The sequence below is a fragment of the Protopterus annectens genome, chromosome 10.part0 (assembly GCF_019279795.1).
Source record: "Protopterus annectens isolate FY-2018-M chromosome 10.part0, PAN1.0, whole genome shotgun sequence".
NCBI lineage: Eukaryota > Metazoa > Chordata > Ceratodontiformes > Protopteridae > Protopterus > Protopterus annectens.
This window is the reverse complement of record NC_056744.1, coordinates 1558055915-1558074952: the sequence shown is the minus strand read 5'-3', so window position 1 is coordinate 1558074952 and position 19038 is coordinate 1558055915. Positions and strand designations below refer to the sequence as shown.

The following is a 19038-nucleotide window of genomic DNA, read 5'->3' as shown; positions in this document are numbered from 1 at the left end:
GGAAATGCTCCCTCATGGTATGCAGTGTTTCCCCAAAAGAATAATCCTCAGGAGGAGAGGCTGAAGGGATAGATTCTTCAGCATCAGAATCCTCATAGGGAGGAAGAGTATTCCTGATCAGAAGAGGAATCAGAAGAAATGGAAACCTGATCTGAAGATTCATATTCTGTCTCTTGTCTAGGCCTCTTATCAGGAGGGGGATGTGAACCCCTGATCAAAATAATTAGGTCTTCGGCCATTTTGAGCATCTGTTTTTTAGGCATGGAGGCCTGTCCATGGGGCTGTTGTACTTGTTTCTTTGTCTTTAAAGGTGCTTTAGTCTTTGCCTTTGAAGCTGAAGTTGTTTTTACATATAATTGTGTAGGTCTGAAAACACCCTCAGAAGCCGATGCCTGCTCAGCGGCTCCAAACCCATCTGAGGGAATAGTTTGAGGTTCCAATACCTTGAGCTTCCAGCGGCCTAGTCGGCTCTACGTGGGAGTCGGGAGCGGCCTGCGGCTCTAAAGTAGCGGGCGTCAGGTGCTGCGAAAGCGCCTCACTGAGAACCGGCGACTGGCTTAGAAGAAGCCTAGTCAGTTTTGGACCTCGGGTGCTTGTCCTTTGCACTTGCGAAAGTACAGTTTTGTACCTACCATAAATGTAGATGTCCGATAGATATGCAACTGCAGTCATAACATATGGGTTGTCCTGCCTCAGGCAGCCCTCAGTCGGCCGGATTCCAAAGTCTGGGTCCGGCGTCGGCTGGTGTCGCCTCCTCTCAGACGTCAGAACGGTTGGAGTATAAAGGCATCGGCCGACGCCATCTTCTTCAGTGTTTCTTGCCCCAGATGCCAGGTGCCCTCCTGGGAAGGCTAAATTTGGTGAATGGATAAACAATTCCAGACATGCACAACAGTAATAAACAGATACACCATAGGAGATGCACCCAGCTAATAGGAATAGGGGTAGTGGACCCATAAAGAAGGTTGCAGAGGGGTAGGAGGGTGGGAAAATCTGACTGCAGTTGCATATCTATCGGACATCTACATTTATGGTAGGTACAAAACTGTACTATGTCCTTCAAGAATGCAACTGCAGTCATAACATATGGGTTGAATACCATAGCCAAGCTGGGGGTGGTTGGAACTAAGTGATGGTGTAGCTAAAATGCCCTGCAGGACTGCCGAAGCAAAGCCTGCTCGGGATCTGGAGTATAAAGGCAGGTTGTAGTGCTTGGTAAATGTATGCACGGAGCTCCATGTAGCAGCCTCTAGAATGTCCTTTGTAGCCACTCTTCTTAGGAAAACTGTGGATGTGGCTATAGCTCTGGTGGAGTGTGGCCTAATATTGGCTGGCACACCTTTTCCATGAAAAGAATAGCAGAATCTGATGCAGTGTCCAATCCATTTGGAAATTGTTTGTTTGGGGATTGCTTTTCCTTGTACTCCAGCAGCATAGGCTACAAGCAGTTGGTCAGACTTTCTGGTGGCCTTAGTTCTGTCCAAGTAATAGCGTAGTTGCCTGTGTATGTCCAAACTATGCAGCAGTGCTTCCCCCCTGTTTTGAGGATTGGGGAAGAAAGTAGGCAGGTGAATGGCTTGATTTAGAGACACCCTGGAAATTACTTTTGGCATAAATGAAGGATTGGTTCTTAGAGAGACTCTGTCCTGATGAAAAATTAGAAAAGTAGGTACTGCCATGAGTGCCTGTATCTCCGAGACTCTTCTTGCTGATGTGAATGCCAATAGGAAAACCGTTTTCCATGAGAGAAACTGCATTTCTGAAGTTGCTGCTGGTTCAAAGGGAGGAAGAGTTAATTTTTCCAAGACGAAATTGAGGTCCCATGCAGGTACTGGCGGTTTCCTGGGAGGTTTGATATTCTTTATCCCTCTTAGGAACTGTCTTAGCAAAGGATGTGAAAACACAGGTGGATCACAATTGTATTTTGCTGAGATTGCTGAGGCATGAATCTTTATGGAAGAATATGAGAGACCAGTATGAAACATTTCTGCCAAGTATTCCAATATCTGAGGTATACTCAATACTGTTGTATCCTGACCCCGGTTAGCATTCCAGATGATGAATCTCTTCCACTTGGCTGAATAGGTTTTTCTGGTGGAAGGTCTGCGTGCTTCCAGTAAGATCTCTTGAACTTTTTTGGAAAGAGAGAGATATCGGAAGGAGTTATGGTAACCTCCAGGCTGTCAAGATGCAATGTTTTCAGGTTATGATGAACAGTCCTGTAATTGTGTTGTGTTAGAAGCAGAGGCCATAGGGGCAGAGGCCACGGTTTGGTCCGAGTTATGCTCAACAACAATGGGTACCAGTGCTGCCTTGGCCAGTCTGGAGCTATCAAAATGCCTGTTGGTTGTTCTGCTTTGATCTAAAGTATCACCTTGGTCAGCAGTGGTAGAGGAGGGAATGCATAAATTGTTAGGGAATTCCAGCTGAAGAAGAGAGCATCCGTTTTCCAGGCTAGAGGATGGTGGGTCCTTGTACAGAACTTTTCCAGGTGATGATTCATGTGAGAAGCAAAGAGATCAATGTCCGGTCTTCCCCATGTCCTTGTTATTTGTGAGAAAATGTGAGGATGCAGCATCCATTCGTGTGGATCCAAGAAATTTCTGCTCAGCTTGTCCGCCAGTACATTGTCCTTGCCTGGCACAAACTGGGATTGCAAATGTATCTTCAGACTTAGGGTTTTTTCCCAGAGAATCATCATTAGTCTGCAGAGGGGATAAGAATGAGTGCCTCCCTGCTTGTTTATATACCACATAACAGTGGTGTTGTCTGTCCTTATTAGCAAATGTCCTTGTTGAAGTGATTTTTCGAAAGTCTTGATTGCATGCATCACTGCCAACATCTCTTTTTGGTTTATGTGCAGAATCCTTTCCCTTGGTATCCATTGACCTTGAATGCATCTGCCCTCCATGTGCGCCCCCCCATCCATGGTCTGAGGCGTCTGTTGTAATCATTTGACCTGCTTGAGGTTTGTTGAAAGACATGCCTTTGTTTAACTGACTTGTTTGAGCCCACCACAAAAATTCTCTTTGCAGACATGGAATGAGTGGGATTACGTCCTCTAGGCTTTGGCTGTGTTGGGACCATAAGCTTTTTAAGTACCATTGCAGCTTTCTCATATGAAGTCTTGCCAAAGGTATCAGAAGAATGCAAGATGCCATGAACCCCAGGGCCTGCAGGATTTTCCTTGCAGTCAGCTGGGAGAGCTTTGCTAGGCCTTTGAAGTACTCTGGTAACTGCTGTTATTTTTCCTCTGTGAGATAAGCCATTTGTGTTTTTGTGTCCAGTTTGGCTCCTAGGAAAATAATCTGTTGGGATGGCAGAAATCTTGATTTCTGAATGTTGACTATGTATCCCAAGGCCTGTAGTAATTGAATTACATAGTCCAAGTTTGCTATCAAGGTTTGTTTGTTGTCTGCTTGTATGAGGCAGTCGTCTAGGTCGGGGTATATTTGAATCCCCTGGAGTCTGCAGTGCCACTACTGATGCCAGGCATTTCGTGAACACTCTGGGTGCAGTAGATAAGCCAAACGGCAATGCTGAGAATTGATAATGCTCGGTCCCTGCAAGAAATCTGAGGTATCTTCTGCAGCTTTGTCTGATTGGGACATGCAGGTATGCCTCCTTAAGGTCCAGAGTGACCAGCCAAGACCCCTTGCCCAGCATGGGAAGGAGTTGCTGCAACGTCAGCATTTTGAACTTTGGCACAATGAGATAAGTATTTAGAGTAGACAAGTCCAGTATAGGCCTCCATTTGTTTTCCTTTCTTGGAACAAGGAACAGTCTTGAATAAAATCCCTGGCCTTGTTCCTGTGGAGGGACCTTTTCTATTGCATTTATGTTTAGCAGCTTTGAAACTTAAATGAGTGCCTCTGCCCTTTGATGATGTGGCAGGTTTGGCATGCCTTGTCTTATTGGTAAAGTATGGAAGTGGAATCTGTAACCTTTGTCTATTAAATCCAGAATCCAGTTGTCCTTGGTTAAGATATGCCAGTTTTTTGAGAATAAGGATAATTTTCCGCCCAAAGGTTCTTCTCTTTGAGCCTTTGTAGACGGTATGAAAGTCAAGTCATTGTGGTTGTCCTTGTGATGCAGCTGGACTGCCTGCGCCACTTCTTTGATTTGGTGGTTGCCATTGGCGGCCCCTGTAGGAGCCTCGGTATTGCCCTCTACCTCGGGCACGCCTGTTTTTCCCCTTTGAAACTTGTCAGTGTCTGGAAAGGACCAATTCTTTGAAGGCCAATTCCTGCTGAATCTGGGTGGCTGAACCTGGAGGAAATCTTTGACTGTCTGTACTGATTTAGCTTTTTCCTCAATGGACTTCAACACATCTTGTGCATTAGCACCAAAAAGCTTCTGTTTTTCCAGAGGTGCATCAAGTAACTTTACTTTAACATGATCTGGCAGTGGCTGTTCTTTTAACCAAGCATGTCTACGTATAACAGCCCCAGTCATAGCTGCCCTACATGAAGCCTCCAATGCATCACAACCACACTGAAGAAAATGACTGCTAACCTGCTGAGTGTTATGTACTAGATCCTGCAATGCCTTTATATCAATAGGCTCAGGAGAGGCTAGCTTTTTCTGTAAATCATCCAGTAAAAAATCCTGGTAGTGGATTCTTGGCTGTGAAAGTAGCCACTCCCTTGGGGCCCTGTGAAATAGTTTCTAGATCCACAGAATGGGCCTTAAAGAGATGTTTGTGGGTGTCAGGGACCCTATAATATCTGTCTGGCTTGACAGGAGCAGGAGGGAGAGAATCAGGGTTAGCAATGGAGTCGGAGAAAACTTCATCCAGGACATCCATAACTGGAGGGATAGCTAAAGGTCTGTGCTGGGGTAGCTTGAGGAAGGTACGTAGCCTTTTCCTGGAATCAGAGAATTCCTGACCCTGCCATTTAAAATGCTCCCTCATAGAGTGAAGGACTTCACGACGAAAAATCCTCTGGAGGAGAGGCAGAGGGAATTGATTCCTCAGCATCAGAGTCCTCATAGGCCGGGAAGGATTCTTCTTGGGTATCTGAATGCTCAGAATCCCCAGAGGCTTCATCTGAAGAGAGGTTGTCGGCCTGCTCAGTTCTGGGCCTTTTCTCTGCAGGCGGCTGAGAACCTCTGTCTGGATGAGGCTGAGACCCCCTGATAAGAGAAATAAGATCTGCAGCAAGAGACATGATCTGTTTATCAGAAGAAGGGGCCTGGGCAGTAGGTTTAGGATGGGCCTTGGCCTGGCTGGTGGCCTTAGCACGTGCAAAGGCCTTGATGGACATGGATACAGGAAGCCTAGCTGCCCCACGTGCAGGAGTAACCTTGTCCACAGGAATGGTGTCGGGTAGATCCAGAACTTCGGTTTCTGGAGGAAAATCAACAACCGGCACCGGTGTAAATTCCGACACCGAAGGACGTGTTAACGCTGTGTCGTCGGCCTGGAGCAGTTGAATTACCGCTTCCGAAGGGACCGAAGCACTCGCGGAGGGTTTAGGAGGAGTATCGGTGGAGGACGCGGGCAGAGGATGTTGGTCCCGGTCCTTTCGTTTTTTGGTAGATTGAGTTGTCGGTTGTTTCGACGGCATGATATAAGTGAAAGATTTGCCGAAAAAGTCTTTGGCAAATTCTGCCCGGCGCCTGAGAGTGCGCTTATTAAAGCAAGCACAGGCAGCACAGGCCGAGACGTCGTGGTCTGGGCCCAGGCAAGGGAGGCAATAAGAATGGAAGTCCTTATGAGGTATTTGTTTACCACAAGACAAACAATTATTAACTTTCTCAATTTGTTCTGACATCGGCTGAGGCAAGAAAAAATGTTCCCCAACGGGGTACTTAGCTTTTAGATGACTTCGGTACTGAAAACACAGGAGCTGACCGACCGGCACTTGCGAACTGCTTCTGCTTCGGGCACAGCGCGGCAAGAAAGACTGAAGATGGCGTTGGCCGATGCCTTTATACTCCAGCCGTTCTGATGTAGAAGAGGAGGCGACACCAGCCGACACCGGACCCAGACTTTGTAATCCGGCCGACCGAGGGCTGCCTATGGCAGGACAACCCATATGTTATGACTGCAGTTGCATTCTTGAAGGACATCTGCTTTTGCTTCGGGCACCACGCAGCAAGAAAGACAGAGGAAAATGGCATCGACTGCATCTTTTTTACCCCTGCCGCACTGACATCAGGGATGAGGCGACAGCAACCGACGCCGGACCAAGACTTTGGAATTCAGGCTGACTGTGGGTAGCCTGCCAGCAGGATAACCCAATTGTAATGACTGCAAAAGTGAAACACGATGAACATCTCTTGCAGTACTCTTCCTTTGTACAGCAATCTTAAAGTTCATACATGTAAGTAGCCAGGGGTCTCTCTCCAAAATCACTAAGTAAAACATCAACTTTTAGAATTTACTGTTTTTTTTTTTAAATGTCAGGACAGAGTGTCACAGTGTCAGGTTTTACACTTCCAATAGGGACCCTGCAAACTAGACAGGTATCTGACTGAAGAAAAAATGGAAAGTTCTTTGGTCTAGAAGTTGTTTGGGGACAATATCTGCATACTGGACTCATAGCTAATCGGAAACACCACTAGAAAAACTGGACGTAGGTGAAGATATGGTTAACACAACTGACAGTTACCGGACAATAAAAAGCCAGACTAGAAGCTGACTGGAATACTGTTGGCACAACTGCAATATACCGCTTACATATTCCTAAGAAAATCCAACAGATTAAGTCAACAAATCACTTTCAAAAAGCACTCATGCATAAATTATACCTTGATGCTCCAAAATGGCAGCATGAAACAAATCAACATTACTTGTAAAAGTCTCTGTTCCAGTTATTTCAGGTGGCATTTGTCACACTGAACCTCAGCTGGCATCATACCTCTCAACCTCTTGGTGCAAGAAAACTGGACAAAGCCTAAAATAATGGGGTGACAAAGGCCCAAAAATAGAGAGAGATTTTTAATTACTACTTTTATAAACAAGTTACTGCGGTGGTGGTGCTGTGGTAGCATTGTCGCCTCACAGTAAGACATTGTGGCTAGAGCATCTTCTGTGTGGAGACCTGCGTGAATGGGCGTACCTTCGTTGAAGGTTGTGTGTCAGGGCTGGCAACTCTGCACATAAAAATCTACTGCTAATCATTAGCGGACCGGAGTTTCGCTGTGGCGACCCCTAACCGGGAAAAGCCGAAAGACACAACAACTTTTATAAACAAGTTGCTAGAACAGGATTTGTGTTAACAATTCCTATTTTCTGAAGGATATGAAGTCTGAAACCCAAATGCATGGCATTTCAGTTCAACCTCACCTGTCTAATTGAGAAAGTGACAAACAATGCATGGTAAAAATCTGGGCATTCTGTGAAAATCTGGACAGTTGAGAGGTATAACTGGCATCTATTACTACACCATATAAGCCACAGTAGAGCAAGCTAGAAACTAGACCTCCAGTCTACACACATCTTTCAGTCAGCAAATTCTATCCCCAGTGTGACGTTTAGTGCTGCATCTTGTGACACTAACACTGACTTCTTGTTTGACAGTTTCTCTTCAGCTGTCACCTGCTGCTACACATCTGCCTTATCAATATATATTTCATCCCTTGTCTCCTTTGCTGTTTGTTTTTAAACAGCCTGCAGTGATATATGGTGACAAAGTCTTGCTGAAGACATTACACAATGTTCATCACCAGCAGTTTTGGTTCTGAAGCAGCAAAAGAAAAGGATAAAGTTAGACGAGCAAGACTCCTGCTGGGCAAATATATTTTGTCTACCAGCCAGCAAACACCATCTTTCCTGCAAAATGTAAGTAGTGACAAAATGTTGCAGAATTCATACAGTTAAGTCTATATAGTAAGCTCTGCTTTGTTACTTGCATGTTTTTAATAAGATTGTGTTGTACCCACTGATGCAGGCATTTGGCTGGACTAATTACATCACACTATCCATCAAAAAGCTGTAGTGTTCTGATTACCTTTTCCCTGCAGAATCATCTGCAAGTGTGGATAACCATTCTTGATGTACATACAGGCAGCTGAGTTTTAACAGCTTCCTCCTGTTAATTTAATTGCTATCATAATCACTTCACACTTCCTGCTGTCAGGTGGTTGGTTTCATCTATGTAACCTGGAGGATCAATGGCTGTTGGTTTCATCTATGTAACCTGGAGGATCAGTGGCTGCACAGATAATCACACTTCCAGTCCTTTTAAAAAAAAATTTTCTATATGGTGAAAGACTATCTTTTTCTATGCAACTATCCTTTTTCATACCACACTCATGTACAGTTTCATCCAAGTTGCTGAAACCACTAGCTGTTCAGGCTTGTACCTCCTGAATGTACTGAGGAACACAGAGAGCTTCTTCCTGATTTTCAAGATGCTCAAACATACTTATGATCTCTGTTGATCTCAAAAGGACAGAAGTAGTATTTAGACAGCAGCCTCCACTCCAAGGTTGAAGGGGTGCACATTTCTACTGTTGTGAATCTGGGGTAAGGAAGAAACGCTTGCAGTCGTGGAGCAAATTTGCCGGAAATGGTCGAGTAACTTGCCATTTGATTTTCTTTTCACTCCATTTGATCATGCTGATAATGGATCAATATGGAATGTACCTTTGTAGCACCATCACCACAGCTGACAGTGGATGCTGGCAACTAGCAGTGCCATCACAGGCTTTGTAGGGACACATCACTGGCTGCTTTGTTAAAGGATCTCAGCTCAAGCATCTATATTCATATGTAGGTCAGCAAAACATACAGAGAGACTATCAGTGTAGTGACTGACAGTATCTTGTCCATGGGGACGCAAGGTTGAACTGTCCACTTGTCAAATTACAGCTGTGTGTAGCAGTGAATAATTTCTGGGAAACTGGAAATTTCAATACACTGAATACCTGTAGTGCTGACTTCTGCTGAAAGGTAAAGGCCAAAACACTAATAGTAGTAGCACTGTCTCCAAGAGCTTCTTCCTAGAAGTTTTACTCTGATTGCACACCAGTTATGAGCAACTCCCAACATAACCAACACCCATAGATTTGTTTACTCCTAAACTGACCGACGTCACAGTTTGACCAGTTGACAATTATTTTCCATTGTCACCCTCCCCATTTGGGAATGCCAGGTTGATTATTAGTCGCCCCCCCCCCACCCACCCCATCTTATGTAAGTCATAGTACAATACTTCTGAGATCCATCCCTTGTATGGTATTCATTAACTGTCTAGCTCTGAAGTGACTCCATTACAGCAGCTCAGATAACTTAATAAAAAGTCGCATCACCAATACCACTTTCTCTAAAAGTTGCCCTGCATCATTTTTAACATCTCGTTCTTTATCATAAGTAAGGGGTTCTGTACGTCACTCCTTTGCAGACTGTTACCATTTTCTATTGTCATTGTGGCCATCTATACCTCTTTATTTCCATTTACTTGGGTGTTTCTTCACCTCCCATACATAAAGGGTTACATCATAGGTTGGTACTAGGCTATCAGCCCTAGGGCCTATACAAGCCTAGCCATAACAATTCCCTGGCTATTTCTTCCCACACTATTTACTTCCCTGGACCCCTGTCTAGTAGGGCAACTGACGTGATCCCCGGAGTGAATTTCCTTTCTCCCATCCAATCGTCAAGGTTCCTTTTGAAGAGGGCCAAAGAGGCACTCTACTTGACATGTATGGGCAATCTATTCCAGAGTCTGGGGAGTCTCTGGGGGATTGGGATTTTGTCCAACAGCTCTGGATTTGACATGGCCTTGTATGTTAAGCAGAGAACGCCTCTGAGTAGACGACATGTGACAGAGTATAGCTGGAGTTTAAGGCGGTCAGCGTAGGGCATCTGCTTTAGGCCTGTGAGTCTTTTAGTGAGGTATTTCTGTGGCATTTCCAGTTGTTGCAGATGTCTTGATGGGAGTCAAAAAGGAATAAAGGTTTGTATTAAGGAATTTTAATCATTGCTAGCTGTGAGTTTGTCCCACTAATATCAATATGAAGACTCATTTAAGGAACTGCTAATGTCTTTAGTATTTTCTTCCTAATCCTAACAAACTAAAGTGAAGCTACTAATTCTATTTGCTGGTGAAGTTACTGATTTGCATCTAAGCTCATCTGTTCTTTTAATATCAGCACCTGATTTTGTCCCTTCTGTTACAGTTTAGCCAGGTTTCACACAAAGAAAGGGTGCTAAAAATTCATTTAATAAACTATCATTTTTGAAAAATGAAATCAGAGCTACTGGAAACTTCGTAACCCTGGGAGTGTTCTCTTAACTCTATTTTGAAATGGTCTTTTTCTTTCAAGTACTGGATCAATATACCGTCCAGAAACTGTAAATGTCAGACAAATTCTAACTGATGCAGCACAGTGGGCCTTCCATCATTTGCAAAGTGACTAGATCCACGGGTTCTGCATCAACAAGTATTGTGTGAACAATGGTGAGGTAAAAGGAACGATTACTCTAAACAGGGGTATATCCAAAACAATACTAATTCCAGGGGAGTTGTGGATGCTAATACTAGTGAATGGTTTTGTACAGTTGGTCTGTCACATTTCTCACACATAGTTGAGTAGTTTTATGTGGCAGTTTGATTTATAACAACAAGCAATTGCATTTTAACTAGACCTCGGTAGTATGCTTGCTTCAGTTCTCACTCTTCACTCAGTGTGTGTGTGTGTATGTATAACATACCTCTCAACCTGGAAACATCATAAATCTGGACAAGGCCCATGAAAAATAGGTACAAATCTGTAACATCTGTAACATCAAATTTGCATACATAATTACGTAACCCCACCCACTCCAATGGAATTGCAGAATAACAACTTTCAAATGCAAACAGACGAACAGACAACCAAAATATGGCACCAGGGTCCCCCCTGCAGCCATTTCAATGTCCCATTATCCGGCTATTTTGCCCCATTTACGATAAACACTAGTGTGTGCATACTGCTTTACTTCTACAATGATTACTTGGATTTTATTTTTTACATTTTATAGCACAATGCGCAAACACCAATATAAACAAAGCTGTTAAACAAAGCAACGCTGTCTCACAATGAAAACAGACAAGGCATTAAAAATGTTCTGCCCTTGAAACCCACATTCATTGAAACAGCATTAATACCCACACCACATCCAAAGAAAATGCATCTGGCCAGTGGTGGATAAAATTACCTTTGGGCTGTTTTCAAATCACTGTCCTCTTGCACACAAAACAAGAAACATACATGTGTTCTTTGATACACCTTCCTGACTTTATTAAATTATATTCCTTGTATAATACAGCACACTTGAGATTTAAATGTATTGTTTTTAACATTTTCAGTAAGCAATGAAACAAAATGCATGAACCAATAATGACAAAACTGCCCAATTCAGAACATTTCCATCATAAAAGTTTACTCAGACTTCTACATTCCACCAGTATCAGTAAATATGCACAATCTCTGCAGAAGTAAGTCATCTAAATAATTCCACATTAAAGAGATCTGTAACTAATGAAGAGGTTGCTGCCACCCAACTACATTTCATTGTTTCATCTCCAAATAAAGTGTTTGTTGCCACTGAGGAATAAATTGCCTATGTTACATTAAAAAAATAAGCTGGGGATAGAAAACCACAGGAACAGACCACAGAACACATGCACACCCTACCTTCAATGAGAAAGCACACATACTCCCTACCTTACGAAAACACACAAAGAAAAGCAAATTAAGAACAAGCACACTTAAATGCAGACTGCACCACCCCTTCAATAAGAAAGCACACTTAAATGCAGACTGCCATTTCAATATGAAAAGCAAATCAAGAACAAGCACACTTAAATGTAGACTGCCGTTTCAATAAGAAAAGCAAATTAAAAACAAAGTACTTGCTGTCACAGAACAATGTTCGAGCTTTTTCACAAGCCAGTCAACTGCTCCGTTTTACACCTTCACACACCTTACAACTGCAAGTATCTTAATATTTAACTTTATAAAATTACAACCAGGCAATGAGGTTTCTTAACCAACGTGGGAAACAGACGTTGCACAGCCAGAAGGCTGCCTTAAACTGATCAACCCGCTTAGGCGCACAAGTTGGCTCTCAAACAAGCATTTTATTGCTCAGTCACAAACGTAACTACGTATGTTCGCTCCTGACCTGCTGGCTCTCGTATCTATGCTGAGACGTGCATAATTTGGGCAGACCTTTCAGACACAATCCCTGAGATAGAAAGGGAATGCATTTCAGTGATTATGTGCCTGAAAGCTCTGCCTGCTGAATTATTGACAAAGTTAGGAAATGAACAAAGCAAAAAGTATTTAAAGGGAGAGAGAGAGAGAGAGTAAGATCACTAGCTGGAACATAGCAGGCATCCAATAAAATACTGCTTACTGTCTTAATAAAATATGTGTCTAAAGGCATATTGGAATGATTCTGTTCTCAAAAGACAGTCAGTAAAATGCCACAATTAAAAAAGACTGCTGTGATCCTGCAGAGATACGTTTGATGCATGTTGCAACATGTAAGTTATCAGAAATAAGGTCTGAGCTTCAAATGACTTCACTACACACAAAGTCACAAACACACCTCTTGTCTTAATAGTAGCTAGCTTTGAAACAAGTAAACCATTATGTAATGCTTGCTTGCGGCTAAACTACTAGTATGAAGAACCAAATTGTGCTCAGTACTGTGTACTATTCAAACACTAGTATGAACCTGGTAAATTGAGCTCAGTTACTCAGTACCATTCAAATACCAACACACACTGTGGACCAAGTAAATGGACGTGAAAGAACCGCTAAATGAAAACTACCATTCAAATAAAAACACTCTGTACCATTCTGCTTGCGGCTAAGCTACTGGACAGTGGCATGGCTTATGATTGCACACCATTAAGAAATATAGTTTAATTTTCACTTGTTACGCCGCTAAGTGTAGCCCAAATTTGTCACATAATTGACTAAATCTAATCCAAGTTTAATTAAGAAAATAACGTTTCTAGCTTCCGTAAATAAAATGCAGGTTTTCCAAATGACCCGAGGCAGTACATACATACTGCTAGTATGAAGAACCAAATTCCTTGTTTTACTTTTCCTTTACCTGGAGCAGTTGGGAAATGCATGCATGGCTTGCACGCTATGTTTTATTGCTGCTGGCTGGCCAGAAAGTGCCCCTCCAATTTAGACAGCCTGGGAGCCTGCTCACAGAGGTGACGTCATCGTGCACGCCTCTGCCGAAAAAAGCCAGAAAAAAAAAATAAAATAAAATTAAAATAAAAGGCCGGGAAATTCAGAAATTAAGGGGTGCCACTTGGGAATCGTGGCACCCCATTATTTGGACCTCAAAACCGGTAAAAAAACGAGAACTTCGGTATGGTGTGTAATCACGCACTAACTCTTCACTGTGCATGTGTATGTTTGAAAAGTTGAAGTAGAGTACAGAAGTCAAACTCCGCCCACTAAACTTACGTACTTCCATTTCACTTTTCCATTACACCCCAAGCTCTCACCATCCCATAAGAAGTTTCACTTCAATAAAACAAACAAATAGCCATTTTAGCTGTTTGTTGAGGCATTTGCAAAGTTTGTGACAAAATGACACTTACACATAAAATATGTATAAGATAATATTTCTGAACAGTACACAGGTCTGTTTTTAAGGCCGAACATTCAAAGAAGCTAAATAAATGCGTGCACAAAACAGAGCATGGAAATTATCCTACTTACCTAATACTGTCAGGTAGGTTGTGTGAGTAGCAGCTCCACCATTATCTACAACAATGCAGCGATACTCTCCTGTATCTGTCAGTCTTACACTGCTAATTTTGAGAGAGGCTTTTTTCTCATTAAGTTCCTCTGGAACAATCCAAGCTCGTCCATGGAACCTCCTGTCCTGATCCTCTAGTTGCGCTGCTCCATTGACATAATGATAGACAATTGTCCAATGGCTTTTACTGAAGAACTGCCATGCAACTTCAATGTTGGCAAGGGCATAATCATCTTCCGGAACAAACGAGCATCTCAAAGTAATGTTATCACCAGAGATTACCTGTGATGGCCACTGGTCCATGGTGATTGAACGAACAGCTGCATCAATGAAAAAAATATATATGCATGTACTAATTTCTAGTGGCATATCTGATATTTCTTACACACATCCATACTTATTAGCTTAAATTTAAGCAAACAGGACAAAAAAGCTTTTAGAACAGACATGTAGAATACAACTTGTTACAGTTTTTGATGCAAGTTGCACTCTTGGTCCACCAACCATTTTAACATTTATATTTTACAATGTTTTACCAGTATAGAGAATGCACCCTCCTAAATACTGAAACAACTTATTTCAGACCGGCATTACCTGAACCACGCAAGTCCCACAGAAGAGTCAAAACTGTAATGAAGTGATTAAGACACTTAAAGCTGATTGTTGAGCTCTAGATCAGAGGCTTAGGCTATAGCATGTACAGGGTGCAACTGTCTGAAAGAAACACACCAGCAACACAAAATCTAATGCTACAGTTATTCATTAGTTTCAGGGAGCTTAACAAAAGCTTTGCACAGACCAGCTGTGTCACTGCCCAAGGCCTTTGGGTTACCTGGTGATTGTCCATTTCAGTTTTGTAGTTTTAATTTTTTCATTTTCTTTATTTTTTACATTTTTGTATACCCTACTACCACCTGTCAGTTAACACCTCCTGTCTTTGCTGGCACAGAAGAGATCTTACAGCACTGGATGCACACCATAAATCAACTAATCTGCTCTCCCCATACAAATGCTTGGATGTGCATCTTCTACAATGAGGTTATACAAAGTCTCTTGCCCCTGTTCTTCCCACACCCACGCAGCCAACATGCATGTGCCTCTGCTGTGAACACCACCCGTCCTCGGTGTACACTAGAGTATGACTGTGCAACAGAATGCACTCGGACATCCTTGCGAAATGAGGCCAGAAGTACTTAAGATGCTCAACCCCAACTATCCTTTAGTACTTAAGGCTCATTCTCAGCCCCATGTTTTGCTTTTGCAAAGTATCTCCAGCCATAGGTCTATTAGGGCTATAATGGTCACAACACCCAAGTGTGAATTCAATAATTCAGCATAAGTGTTCATACATGCTTACAAATTTATAGGATCCAATGACAACCTGGTTACTACAAAAAAATGGATTCAATTAAAGGGATGCAAAAGTATACTTGTATGATCTGTTACAGGAGAGAGGAACAGGATCCTGGAGGCTACATATGTTTTTTTAATCCTCAACCTCATAATGACAGCTAAGTTCTTACTCTGTCAACCTACTGTCTTATTTGTTCCTCCTAGGGGTACAATTACAACAGCACACGAAATAAAGGGCCAGCACCAATGGAGGTTGCCAAAAATATAATTTTATGTAAATATAAAACTAAATTCAACTAAGGAGTATAAATTACCCCCTAGCAGCACAAAAATGCCATACATAAATAAGCAAACCAGTTTCGGCTACATAAACCTTCTTCAGTGCATTCATCAAACAGACAGAAAACGTATCAGAACACTGATTTAAATAGCACTTGCTAATTGAATAATTAATGATCAATTCCTATTGAAAAATATTAAAGAGATATGCAGTAACTTACTACTAAGCAATGGATTTTTGTTAAAGAAATTAAAGATGTTCATTCAAACCAGGGCTAAAAAGACCCCCCCAACCTGATTATTCGTTTTCTTTCTTGTTATTTAGGAGATTATGCCATCCACATTTGTGGGATATGTCACCTATAATTTTGATAACTGTGAAGTGAAATGAAGCAGATGGATGCTTAAGTGTATGTTGTAGAGTGCACTTGAAAGTTTATGGTTCCTGATGTCACTGGTGTGTTCAGAAATTCTAATTCCTAATGGTCTGGATGTTTGGCCTACATAAAAGGCTGAACAATGACAAGAGGACAAATAGACCACCCAATCCGAACCACAGTTAGCAAAAAAACTTATGTCAAAGACCCTGTTGGTATTAGAACTGGAAGACCCTGACAGTGTGTACAATGACCACATGGGTAAGTACTGCACAACTTGTCACCCACAAGTGTATTTTGTGTGTGTCCAACTGAAACCTGAGAAGTGCGTTTATAGTGGCTCCAAATTCCTTCCTCACCTGAAGAAAAAACATGTCTGGCCTATCACAGATGCTGATTTAGGGTCAGATAATAAAATGTTCCAGTGTTTCTGAATAATGTCCAGAAAAGGTTTGGTGTTTCGTCCATATGTATTGACCATTCTTAAAACATGATCTTGTGATGTCCAGGCCTTATTTTTATATTGCAAAAGATTCTCCCTAACCTGTGTAGAGGCCCAATTGCCAGCAATCGCAATATTGCCTGCTTGATCGCCCCTACTATGAAAACGGTTGGCCAGATCCAACTTGTATTTAAGGAAAGTATCATTATCAGAACAAATGCATTTAATCCTCAAAAATTGGGATTTAGGTACAAAAAAAGTACTACATAAGGTGGGTGTAAACTACTGGCATGAAGCGTGAATTACACTGGGGATATTTCCTGTAAATTTGTGTACTCAGGGTGTTTTCATTTCTGGTAATGTTCACATCCAGAAAAGTTATCTGCTTGAGATCAAATTTTAGCTTAAATTCAGTTCCCCATTTTGGTTAAGATACTCCACAAATTCCAAAAGGTAAGGTACATCCGCCTTCCATACCAACCAACAATAGTCCCCAAATATCTTTTTCATCCAAATAGATGTTATGGTTGGAGTTATAGATCAGTTCAGTCTCCAGGTAGGCCATGAATAAATCTGCATATACTGGGACAAAGGCTGCCCCCATTGCCATAGCCTGTGATTGCCAATAACACTGCCCATGAAAAAAAAGAACACATTTTTGTGAGGACATGTTCAGTCATGCAGACAACAAAGTATTGATACCAGGTGGATACAAGGCACTTGGATCTAACCAATATTGCAGGGCCATTACACCTGCCCAATGTGGAATATTGGTGTACAAGGCAGTCACATCTACTGCGCAGAGAAGCCAACCTGGTTCCAACTGAATACTGGAGACGATACCCAGAATTGTGTGGTGTCCTGGATACATGATCTAATGTAAACCAGGAGAGGTTTAAGATAGTGAATAAAATTCAGACAGGGTCTCAGTTAGGCTACCCTTCCCTGAAACAATTGGCCTTCCTGTTGGACAGTGAGGATCCTTATGTATTTTAGATAAAAAAATAGACTCATTGTGATTTGGGATCCTTAACCGTCAGATAGTATACATCTGGTCTGGGTAATGATACCTTCCTGTTGAGCCTGAGCTAAAAAATCTGTCAATTTCAACGTTAAACTTGCTACAAGGATCAAGGGACATAGACATGTAGTGCCTGGCATCCCACAGCTGTCTCTGTGCTTCCTGATAGTAACTATCCCAATTCGTAACTACTACTGCTCCTCCTTTGTCAGCTGACAATATGACAAGATCTTTATTGTTTTTCAAATCTTCCAAAGCTGACTTTTCAACCCTGGAAAGATTATGGTGGCAGATATCATGCCCATCAAAATTATAGTGTAAATCCTTGAGGACAACAGATTGGAAAAGAGGCACCTGATTAGACATGAGAAGCATAAATTTAGACTGTTGAAATTTAAATGATTTGACCTCTGTACTACAGGTATCAGGATCAAAGTGTATTCTAAGATTGATCAACCTACAAAAGGAAATGACAGACTCAAAAGAATCCTCAGTCACAAAAAAGCTGGGAACATAACTGAGACCTTTATTAAGTACAGATATCTGAGCCTGAGAAAGTTCCACAGAAAATATATTGTGTACATTATTATATTCACTCAACATTTGGTCATCATCTTGAGAATTCCCTCTGAAGTATTTGTGTTGCCTGTATTTCCTCTCTCCTCTTCTTCTGGACCTGACCCTAAAGAGTGACTAGTACTGCGTCTTTTGGGTGTTGGTGACTGTAGAAGGGGGTTGCCATCTATGTCAGTAGCAGAAGAGGAATCATCCCCTGAAGTAAAACTAACATTATTTCCTGTTTTAAGGATAGACTTAGGTCTTCCGCATTTCACATATGTTATTTTATTCGGATTTCTCCCTGGCATGGGACTCTTGTATGGCATAAAGGGTTGGCCTCTCTGATAATCCCCAACATCACATTGAAATTTTTTTCTTTTTTTTCTAGATCACTGCTGCAGTATATGGGTAGATTACCAAAGGGAGGAGGAGGAAGGTATTCAATAATCCAACAGCCTAGAGAATGGTTCTAGCAAAGCTTGTTCTGGACCTGGAAAAACAATCCAGTTATAAGGTTTTGTAAAAGTGTTTAAAGAGGACCAAATTGCTGCCTCTGGAAAGAAGCCAAAGCCTGGTAGACAGAGCTCTGACCATGCCTGAAGTGACTTGTTATGGTGAGAATAGCAAAATGAAATACCATGAGACAAAAATCTAGAAACTGTTTAGACAAAGGTTGTATCTACTTATCTTCATAGCAAACAAATAGCAGAATGGCTTCAGGAAGGATTTAGATCTGTACAGCTAGATTCCGAGTTACCTGTGGACATCCATAGTGTGTAAGATTCTATCTCCCTAGTTTTTATGTGCGGGAAAGAATACAAGAGGATTACTAGATTGACGTAAATTCTGAAACCACTTATACGCACAACAGAAGGATTTATCATCAAAGAAACCTCACACTTGTGGAAAAAGAGGAGGATGACTCATTATAAGAGCTTGTATGTAACACAGCTACCCTTCATGGAGAAGTCAGAGTAATGAGTAATACAGTCTTCCACACCAAGTACAGTTGTGTACACTTACCATAAATGTAGATGTTAGAGTGTATTCACTGTTGGGTTATCCCTGCCAGGGTAACCCTCGGCCGGCCCGAATACCAGAGGCTTAGTATTTCTGTGTCGGTTGCTGTCACTTCAGGACTGACGTCAGGTCATCAGTAGTATAAAGTAAGGCAGCCGATGCCATTACATCAGTCTTTCTTGCCCTAACCTATCAAGAGTCCCCAAGTAGGAGCCAGGTTCTGGTGGAAGAACCCCACCAGTAGAAAGTAAATACCAAT

The 19038-nt window shown here is 42.0% G+C and overlaps 1 protein-coding gene across 1 annotated transcript in view; it reads right to left on the bottom strand.

Moving 5' to 3' along the window:
- Nucleotides 1-14045, bottom strand: part of LOC122814338 (CD276 antigen-like) — a 64468-nt gene extending 50423 nt beyond the window's left edge. Inside the window, exon 1 of the mRNA XM_044086924.1 lies at nucleotides 13690-14045. Within this exon, the coding sequence (XP_043942859.1) occupies nucleotides 13690-14032 (343 nt within the window). The 5' untranslated portion in view covers nucleotides 14033-14045. The remainder of the gene's footprint in view (nucleotides 1-13689) is intronic.
- Nucleotides 14046-19038: the final 4993 nt, after the last annotated feature.